We start from the raw sequence: 11420 nt of genomic DNA, 5'->3' as shown, positions 1-11420 counted from the left end.
TCAAACATTTTACTATATATTTTTCTATATATATTTATTAGAGGTAGAGAAATTATAGAGATACACTAAAAAAAAACAATAATCCATATTCTCGAGAGCATCCAAAATTGTTATCCTCTGAGTCTCGTTAAACGGATTGCGGCATTAACGAGAAGGAGTTGTTGAATCATGAGAGGGAGCATCATTAACATTCTACCACAATGAGTAACCTACTCGAGGAGGCGAAATCTTTATAAGGACAGTGCCCAACATGCATCAACTACATATCTCGATAAATTATTTCATATAAGTTTATTTAGTTACAATTATTTTTGGAACTTCAATTTTTTTTCGTATTCATACATATCTAATTTCTAACAATCTTGGAGAGATTCCTTTAATTTTAAATTTTTTTAAATGTATACAGTTTTCTTTGTACTATTAAATCTTTTCCTAACATCACTCGTAATGAATCTTTTAATGGTCAAAATATTAAAAGGTGGCAAAAGAAAATATTGCTTGTTCTTGATATTGTGAAAGTTGAATTTGTTTTAACTACTCTCAAATTCTTGGATAATATAAGTACTGAATCATTGGAAAATGTGGAAAAATGGATTACAACAGACAAAATATGCACAACAATAATTCTAAATGCCTTATCAAATGAGTTTTTTAACATTTATTCAAATTTTAATAAATCATTTGAGATTTGGGAAACCTTGATAAATAAATATATCATTGAAGATGCATGCATTAAATAATATGCTATAGAATTTTTTTAAAATTTTCAAATGAACGAGGAAAAAGAAGTGTTTTTCATCTCCTTCCCCTATCTCAGTGTAGGAGGAAAATACATTTCTATTAGCACAAATATGCCTGGTAGCACTACCACCCATTACTTTTCTTCTACCACAAGATTTATTCAGAGACAACCACAACTATCACATCATCCGTCTCAACTAGGTTTGCCCTAGGAGCAAGTCTGTTGTCTCTCTTCTTGTGTCTGTAACTAACTACATGGTGACCAAATTTTCCATCTTTCATAATGTTTTTCGTTTGATCTAGTTTGTTGCTTTCTATCTTACCAACAATGGGGATGGTTACGATAGAATGAACGAGAGTTGATGTCACCACATTGATCTTGCACTAGGTTGACTTTTGTTGTTAGTTCCTTTTCTTTTTCTGCTTTATCTTGATGTTTATTTTTCACCTCAATACGAACATGAACAACGACTTCTAGTAGTGTCATTTCTTTCCTTTTGTGCTTCATAAAATTCTTGTAGTGCTTCCAATAATCTGGAAGTTTCTCTATTAGTGCACTAACTACAAAAGCCTTGGGTAAAGTGATATAATCCAATTGAGCATTTTACATGTGTAAAATAAGAGAAAATATTGTGTAATAAAATAGTCAGAATCTCAGAAAAAAAACCGAAAGGAAAACAAACAAACATTAAGAAAAAAATAAAAACAAATTAATGTTTCAGAAACATAAAGAGGACATTAATCTGAAGTAAACAATGCTTATTTTGAATTTTGGAGCGAACCTTGTTAGTTGCTAAATTGATTTTATTGGATGATGATGAAGACTTTTGAGTTTTTGAGTGTTCTTGTCATCATGCAGCGCCCGTCTATATGGGTTATTAAGTGCACTGATGTATTTCAATTTACCAATATTTTTTTAGTAACATGTAAATTTTATGTTTGAAACTTCTATAAATGCAACTTTTTTCATCGAAAATGTACTTATATATATAACTTGTTTCCACGGGTTCGATCCCCATTTAAAACTTCTTAAGTTGAAGTGAATGTCATAAATGTGAGAATAATGTTAGTATTTTCTATTCAAATCAAATATATATATATATATATAATTTGTTTTAAAAAATTAGTTAAAATAATCTATTGAATAAGTCAATATTTTCCATTTGGGTTACATGATTTTAACCTATTTTGTTTCTATTCAATAACATTAAGTTGAAAAATAAATCAACAGTTTATTAAATGTAACAATATTTTCTTAACTGAGTTTTAACTAATCAAATAAAGTTTATCATGAGAATTTTCCATAGGTATTGGTTAAAATAGGTATGATAAAATGTAATAGATGTGAGTGTCAAACTATTGGTTTGTTTTGTCAAAAATAAAACATAAAACATTAAATGATTAGTGTGAAAACATCAAGCAAGATGTTCATTATGCCTTACACAAGGTCCTCAAAGAAGCTCTAAATGTTCTTCCAATTTATTCAAAAACATATATAGATTATTATTGTATTTTTTTAAATACCATGCTCTTGAGGACAAAAATATATATAGTATTCCACTAAAAATGAAGAGAAAGAGTTTGGTGTTAAAGGCAAACTAAAGAATTGACATTTGTGTTTGTCTTTAAATTGAATAGAAAAAATAAAAAGAAATGAGAATTCTTGTCATGAAATTTGTGAATGAAAGTATTAAAAAGTTTTTTTTTTTTTAAGTTCAAGATTATTAGACAAGGTGACTCGCTGTCTCCATTTTTGTTTGTCGTTGTCATTAGAACACATTTTACAATGTTGAAGTTTGCCGAACTAATCTCATCAAAGGAGTGGATTGCGGGGAAAAGGCAATGATGTCTTCTTTTGTCATTTCTCCTATGTACTTTGTTGACGATACATTATATTTGATACAGGTCACAAACAGAAATGTCAAATATCTTATTTTTTGGTTGTTCATGAATGATATGGATTGCAGGTCAATATAAGTCTAATATTTTGAAAACATATTTTGAATGTACTATATGCTTCGACAATGAAATTTTCCTATTATATGCCTCTCGGTGTTAAATCCCACTCCAAAACCTATTAGGACACGATTATCTTTAAAATGGGCTATCAAGAACAAGATGATTTCGAAAGGGATCATGTGTTCATCATCAAGACTACATTGGCCTCTATGCCCACTTTTATAATGTATTTATTTCTTATTTCCAAGAGTGTTGAAGATGGAAACAATTATGTAGAAATTTCTTTTGGGATCCTACAGTCCTCATTTGGTCATTTAGTTGATAGATTTGGATTCATTTAACAAAACTTTCTTGTCAAAATGGTGCAACAAATTCTCTCCATAGCATAACCATTTATATGCTGATATGATTAAATACAAATATAGAACTGTATGGTCCTCATGGTTCACCAAAGATAGACAATCATTGTTGTAGAGTTTGAAGTTCAACTTAATAATTATAAGACTTTATATAATTTGTCTTCTAGAGAAACAGAAATGAAAATTACCAGCAACAACACACATGTGGAGGAGCAAATGATCAGATGTGATATATCAATGTAATCAATTTCACCCTTCTATTTCAATTTACCAAAATTAGTTAAAAGCAAATAAAGGAGAGAAATAAAATAAGGCACCAGCAAAAAAATATGTTAGTTTCTTAGTTGAGAATAATTATTTTAAGGAATGGGTAAGAAAATAATTGATACACAACCATTGACAAGTTCAGACCTAATATTCCATCTTTAACATTTTGAATTCAAACTATATTTTCAAAATTTAAGTTTTTTTTACTCGAGCGGGAAATCTCATTGCTCTCTTTGAAGATATTCATGTTCGGTGATTTTGCATTGTTGTTTGGTTATTTTCTAGTTAAGTTTCACAATTCCTTTGTTTTCCTCTATTATCATTATTTTCTGCATTTTTCATTTAATGTTTTTGACACAATACTTTAATGACAATTTATTTTTCATGGAACATTTTAAAAAAAGAGGATATTCATCTTCAATGAAAGGAAACATTAATTGAGATAAATCTTTTTTGACAATTTATTTGAAATGTTTAAAGGGTTGATAGCTACATTTTTTTTCTTTTTCATTGAGAAACAACTTTTTGTGATCATCTTTGTCTTTGGTAACCTTTGCTTATTTGTTGTAATTATATCTTCTTATGGTCGTTTGGTCTTTATCTGTCTAGGCATTTGGTCGATTTTTATGATAATTTTTCTTGGTTTGCGGCGAATTATGGTAGGAATCGGTTGATGGCATATTTGATAGGGCTATTTATCGGGTGTTTTCAGGCTATTTTAGTTCTTTAGTTCGGGTTTCTCTTTTTATTTTTTAATTGATTCAAAATTGAACCGAATTCAAATAAATTAAAAAACAAACCGAATTTGAATTTGATTTTGGTTCAAATTCGAATAAATTAAAATATTATCTATAACATCTTGTTAATTCAATTTTGTTTTAAAATTATTTCTAATTATTCTTCCATATGGAATAATTTGTTATTTAGCAAACAAAGGTAGAATATAGTTTGATAACATAATTAAATTATAAACACTCATGTGATTGAAAATTTTTCTTAGTAAAGTTAGAATAATGAACAAGATGTTAGAGATTTATTTATTAAAATTATAAAAAAAGAGTAGAAATTACCCAAAACTATACTTAGTGACTGACTTCAAAGATTAGAACATCTGCAGTGCTGGTGGCGACGGAGAGGTGTTGGTAACGGAGGTGAGTACTTTTAGAAAAAAAGATAGAAAAATGTTCTTAGTTTCTCGGTAACTTAACTTCCACAAGAGAAGAGGGTGGGTGGCGGCTGAAAGGAAAGGAGATAGAGATTTGGAGTAAAGGGTGTGCGTGACGGTTGAGAGATTGCGTTATACCTATTTTTTTTTCGGAAAAACGACTTAGCATCATTTCATTAAAAATTCCAAAAAACGGGAAAAAAATCACGAGTTTAAGAGATAATTCTAGACATGCCTAAAATGATTTTGAAGTCGTAACATTCTGAATAAAAGCTAAAAAGCTAAAAACGTAAATGAATTATCTGATTACAATGGTTTCAATTTTAGTGAGTTCAAAAAACGGTAAATTCCAGTTCTTGTATATATTCCAGTTATGCTCCGTGTTTGGAATTCTTCTCAACGTTCCCGCGAGGGTGCTGCAATCCGATACAATATCTTTCCATAACTCTTCAACGCTCCTACGGGTTCTGCCGTATACCCTTGCATTCCGTTCTTTCCAAATGTTATACACCACTACTCCAAAGTCGCACTTGAACACGCTTGTTACAAATCTATTTCCCTTAACTTTGAGTAGTGCCGCTTCTTTGATTTCATTCCATTCGCTCGGGAAACTGATCAACTCCAGACTTTTATAGAATCTATCCCAAAGCTCCGAAGTAATACAGCAGCTCCTGAATATGTGATTTATGGTTTCTTTATTTCCTCTACATAGAAGACAACTCGCGTCCGGGATGCTCATATACTTGTTGATACGATCACGAGTGTTGAGTCTTTCCTAGAAGGCAAGTCATAGGATGAACTAGGGTCAAGGGATAATCTTCGTTAATCATACAAGAGGAGCACATTCTACTTTCTGCGTATTTTTCTGGGTTACCTCCCATATTTTCTTCGATACCAGCTTCCCATTGTCCTCATCTTTCCATTCATGAATATCCGGTCTGTCGTGTAGTTGTATGTTACTTATATGATCAAGTATACTCTATCCTTCTGGATTTCTTCTTATAAGTGAGTCCCAATTCCCGTATTTAATGTCTCTGATTTTCGATTTTGCGCGGTCCCTTCTGATACGGGTATTTTGAAACTCCTCCTTGTGGATGATATGCTGGTTTTCAAACCAGGGGTCGTGCCAGAATAGAGTGTCTTTCCCGTTCTTTAGCTAGATATCATAAAGATCTGCACGCTTCTTAGTTTAAGAATCTTTTTTAGAGACTAGCTCATACCTTCATGAATTTTGCAAGTCCAGATTCTAGTTTCGTATTTCATAAACCTCGTATGCACCAATTTGATCCATAGTGACTCCTTATTGCGCTCCAAAGCCCACAGATGCTTGAAGGTGAGAGTTTTGTTCCACTCGATACAGTTTTCAAGTCGATGCCTCCCTCGTCCTTCGGTTTGTAGAGAGCGGTCCATTTGACTTTCTTTCCTCCTCTTCCGCTACTGCCCCAGATAACGTTCCTCGTCAGTATATCGAGCTCATTCATTACCTTCTTCGGAATGACCATCTACTGTGCCTAGTAGCCAATTATGACCATGACCACAGTTTTGATAAGTTCTATCTTCCCTACATAAGAAATTTTTTTCGCTGCCCAACCAGATATCGTGTATTTTACCTTTTCAATTAGTGGCATGCAGTGTGAGATCTCAATCTGTTTTGCGGTTAATAGAATTCCTAAGTACCTTACGGGAAAACTACCTTTCTTGATGACCATGATGTTGAAGATGTCCTGCTTTGTTTCGTCCTTCACGCCTCCATAAAATGCCACACTTTTGCTTTCATTAATAGTTAAACATGTAACCTTAGAAAAGAACGTTAGTGCAACCCTAATAGTTTTAATGGAATAATGTTTGCATGCGCTAGAATAAACAAATCGTCAGCAAAGCATAAATGAGTTACCTCCTCTACCTCACAGAATGGGTGAAAGATGTATGGACGATTATTTCGGAACATCACGAGGATGCTCTCAAAGATCGCCATGATAGCTACAAAAGGTAAGAAGAGAAGGGGTCCCCTTGCCTTACCCCATTTCCCCCCCTTGAAATAGCCTCCGTGGACTCCATTGACGCTAACATTAAAGTAGGATGATGAAACGCACTGCATAATCCAATCAATAAAAGTCATAGGAAAAGAAAAAATAACAAGAAAGTTCTGAACGGCTTCCCATATCACATAGTCGAAAGCTTTCCTGATATTTATTTTAAAAGCCACTTTCGGGGATATTTTCTTTTTCCCGTAGCCTTTTAAAAGGCTCTGCATGAGAAAAATATTATGAGAGATTGACCTACCGGGGATCAATGCAAATTGGTTAAGATTTATAATTTTTCCTATGATATTTTTAAATCGTTTAGAAATGATTTTTGAAAAATTATTTTATAAATCACATTGTAGTAGGAAATTTGTCTGAAATCTTGTACTTTCTCGGGTACCGTAGTTTTGGGGATCAAGGTTAGGATCGTTGTATTCCATTGCTCTAACATCTTCCTATTCTTCAAAAATTCCAAAACCTCGTCAGTAACGTCTTTACCCACAATCGGCCTATTGTCTTTGAAGAACTGTGCATTAAACCCATCAGGACCCGACTTTTATTCCCATCAATACTAAATATAGCTTCTTTAACCTCAACCCTCGTGACCACCCTTATCAGCTCGCAACTATCTTCTGCAGAGATTTTCCTATCAATAATCTAATACAAGGTATTCAGGTGACTTTAATGTTTCTTTCTTGTACCCATAAACTGCTTATAGAAATCGATAGCCAAATCTTGTACACCCTTTTGACCCTGAACATATTTACCATCATCATTCTCGTCAGCCTGTATACATTGTTTCTCATAATTCTAGCCTTACATTTTCTGTAAAAGAAAGTTGTGTTTTTGTCACCCAACGAGAGCCAACTCTGTCTAACAAAATTCTCTTCATGCTGACTCAGCTTCCTGAAGTTTTCAAGCGCATTCCTTTCTGTTTCATTGAGTTATACATCACTATCATCCCTTAACAACATTTTCTAAACTTCTTTCAATTCTTCTCTAACAACCAGAACTCTATTGAAGATATTGTTGAACTTCTTCTTATCAAAGCCTTGAAGATGATTCCTCAGGAGCTTAAGCTTCTCAGAAACCATGTACATGTTAGATCCCCTGACATCTGTAGACCATACGCTTTCGAGAATACCCTTGAATTTGTCATTTTCCATCCAAAAACTGAAAATTTAAAGGGCCTTTTGAACCTTTCTTCCTTTCTCAAAACAATTTAATTGGGCAGTGATCAGAACATTAGACCTAATTTAATATATAATAAAATATATAATTAAAATAAATAATAATGAAATAAATTTGGTTTCAGTGTAGTTTTCGAATTGAAATCTCAACTTAAAGGTAAATCAAAAACAGTAATTAAATACTAAATGGTTTAAAATTAATTTGAAAATTAAAAATAAAATTTAAACTCAGTTTATTTAAATGAGGTGAATTTGAATGAATCACATATTAGGTTAAATCAAATCCTAAACATCCCTAATATTGGAGAATTATGTATATGCAGGTTCATTTGCTGAATCATTTATAAAATATGTATATTTAACACAAAAACTTTATTAACTAATTATAAAATAATATTTAAAACACAATACAGACATTTTATTTAATTGTCAGAGTATATCGAATAATTAATTCGAGGTCCATTTTATACTAGTGAGTAACTATTAAGGGATAATCCTGAATGAGCACAAATAAAAAATTAAAAAAGAGAAGTTATCACTTTGGGATTAAAATAAGTGTATACGTAATCCATCCAGCTAAAACATGTGTTTATTTTTTATTTAGTATTTTACTTTATTTTTCTGTTATTAATCACTTTTTTTTATTCTAAAAGTACTATTTGTTCCGCTAGATTAAAAAATAAAAAAATAAATAAAAATGAGTAAAACTTAATCAAATATTATTTTATACTAATATCACTTAATTTATTAAACAAAATAAAAATATATTTTATTTTCTTTTAATAATGAATATTTTTTTCATTATATATTAATACTTTTTAAGTTTTTTTATCTAAAAAAATTCAACTATTAAAATTAAAATTAAAATTAATTATTACATTTTAAATAAACCTAAATTTATTTAAAAATTACATAAGAAGGTTAGACTAAATATATAACTTATTAGATTCACGCACTACTATACAGCTAAACTATAATAATAATAATAAAAATGTTTTTTTATTATTCAGGAATATCTTGAATTGTCCAAACCTCTTAGAATATCACTTAATTTATTAAACAAAATAAAAATATATTTTATTTTCTTTTAATAATAAATATTTTTTTCATTATATATTAATATTTTTTAAGTTTTTTATCCTAAAAAATTCAACTATTAAGATAAAAATAAAAATTAATTATCACATTTTAAATAAACCTAAATTTATTTAAAAATTATATAAGAAGATTAGACTAAATATATAACTTACTAAATTCAGGCACTACCATACAGCTAAACTAATAATAATAATAAAAATATTTTTTCATTATTCAGGAATCTCTTGAATTGTCAAAACCTCTTAGAATTATCTCTAATAAATAAGACTCTTCAATTATCTTATTTTAATGTCGAAGTTTTGTTTAACTATATACAAGTGTTAATCGTTTTCTTATTTTAAAAAGTTCAATAGAAAGAATTACGTTCAAGTTCATTTTCTGGTTTATTTATATATATATATATATATATATATATATATATATTTATTTATTTATTTATTGCATAATGAACTTTATGACAATAAAAAACTCATTTTTTTTATTTTTTTTGTCTCGGGTATCATCGAACACAGGTACTACTCTGGTTAATTATGTTTTTCATATCTTTTATGTTTTTATTTAAAGATTCAAAAGATGTTCAAAACAGAGTGTCATGTTTTCAATGGAATCTTTTTATCACAAAATTATAGAATCAGTCAATATTTTTGATAAACAGGTGATCATTGGCATGAAAATCTAACTAAACGTCAATGTTTTAGCATAGTAGAATAAAAATTCGAAAAATGTCTAAACTATAAAATTTGAAATCGTTCTAAAAATAACCAAGATTAACTAGTAGAGTCCGTCTAACTTGCGAAATATAACGTCGATGCTCTTTTTCACACGTAACTGAAGCACTGAACATAATGAATATTTAAATAGTGTTCTAACACTAAAATTTATTTAATAGTTTTGTGAGAAAAATTAGATTGTGACTCTATAATAAAAAAATATTATTTTAATCGAAAAAACTAAAAATAACTTAAATTAAATCTACATTTTATTCTCAGTTGGAGTTTGACGGAAATATTAATAATGAAATTTAATTATACAGTTTAATTTATTCACGAGATTTCGAATTATCAAAAGAAATAATAATTTATTTTGCGACGCGATTCCAAAAATCTTGTAGCGCGATTTTCGTGTTACAATAATAGCAATAATTTGTTAATTAGATCCTAACTAATTAACATTAATCATTTCTTTGTATATACGTAGATTTGCTGAAATTAATGCAATGTTTAGACATTAAATAGTACCTAATTGAATAATATTATTTATTTTTTTATTTAGGCATTAAATGTTAATTTAGCAATTAATATTTAATTATAATTTGTAATAAATTCATCATAATTCATGTTTAAATTGAGTGTGAATTTAATTTGATTTTATTTATCCACGTTCTTATTTTAATTAATCAGTTTAATTCCATTAAAAAGAATATCAAAGTATTTGATTGTTTAAGACAATGGTTAAAACTAGTGTAGAGAAATAACATTTATAAGTTAGTATTATAAAAAGTAAAAAAAAAAAAAGCAACTCTATTTAGTTTTGAAAAGTTAGAGCTTTTCATTCGTGAAGATCAGGACTCTGTGGATAGAACCCAGATTGAAGGGACACTCCACTCCATTAAAGTTCAAAATCAGCAACCAGACACAAAAGTCAGTTTTAAATGTAAAACAACAACATGAATTTTTAGAAAACAAAACATTATCTTTTATTCATAGAAATTTTGAGAAAACAAAACATTATTCAAACCACAGTTACAAATAAGAAAATGAAACGGGCATCTTAACAGACACTCTTTATTGCTGGAAGGAAACCATCATAGATAGAGTGTAGGATGGGACAATCCAAACATGATTTTAATTAAATATTTAAGATTCCACTTTGAGATGGTGAGTCTCAATATCCTTGGACATGGCAATGAAGAAATCCATGAGTGTGTTTGGATCCTCTACATCTTCGTTCAGCTTCTCATATTCAAATGTCCATGTCACCAAGTTGTTCTCTCCATGAGTGTCCACGTGGACGGTAATGATGAAAGTCTTGTATAGCTCCCTCAGATCACCTTCTATGGCCTTGTAGGCCACCGATTTCTTCTCCTCATCTATTGATATTATTTCATGTTTTACAACTTTATCTTTTCCATCTGTAAATCAAAATTAGTAATTAACAAGAAAGAAATTAGGATTGAAGAAACAAGTTACAGAATAGATGATGTTGTAATTAGTACCATGGGTGTAGTTAACAAAGATGACAGAGCCCACATTTCCCCATTCACCATCGTGAAGTTCAATATTTTGAACCAAGGTAGGGGACATTGCAGAAATATGGTGAGGCCTAGACTTGAATATTTCATGAAAAACATCTCCATCATTCTTAATCTCTACTTGCCTCATCATTTTCTTTAACCCCTTGGTTGCCATTATTTCTATCTAAATTGAGTTGTTTCATGCCACTATAATATCTATTTATAGAGTGACATTGTCCAAATATTCAATGAGCTATCCAACTTACAAAAAATATTTAACTTAAGTGCCCAAACTTCAATTTGTACAAGTTATTTTCCTAAATTTAAGTGATGAGCTCTGTAATCTCCTCATTGTTAAAATAATCCAATTGAGACTCTTACATA

General features: G+C 29.9%; 1 protein-coding gene across 1 annotated transcript; it reads right to left on the bottom strand.

Moving 5' to 3' along the window:
- Positions 1 to 10644: 10644 nt before the first annotated feature.
- On the bottom strand, positions 10645 to 11205 carry LOC124912559 (kirola-like). Its single transcript, XM_047453197.1, has 2 exons — positions 11019 to 11205; positions 10645 to 10934 (listed from the first exon to the last, which is right to left on the bottom strand). Exons 1-2 carry the CDS (start codon positions 11185 to 11187, stop codon positions 10660 to 10662), a joined length of 444 nt encoding a protein of 147 aa, XP_047309153.1. The 5' UTR covers positions 11188 to 11205; the 3' UTR covers positions 10645 to 10659.
- Positions 11206 to 11420: the final 215 nt, after the last annotated feature.

This window comes from Impatiens glandulifera, chromosome 8 (assembly GCF_907164915.1).
Source record: "Impatiens glandulifera chromosome 8, dImpGla2.1, whole genome shotgun sequence".
NCBI classification, from domain to species: domain Eukaryota; kingdom Viridiplantae; phylum Streptophyta; class Magnoliopsida; order Ericales; family Balsaminaceae; genus Impatiens; species Impatiens glandulifera.
The sequence above is the reverse complement of the archived record's forward strand: the minus strand, read 5'-3'. Positions and strand labels throughout refer to the sequence as shown.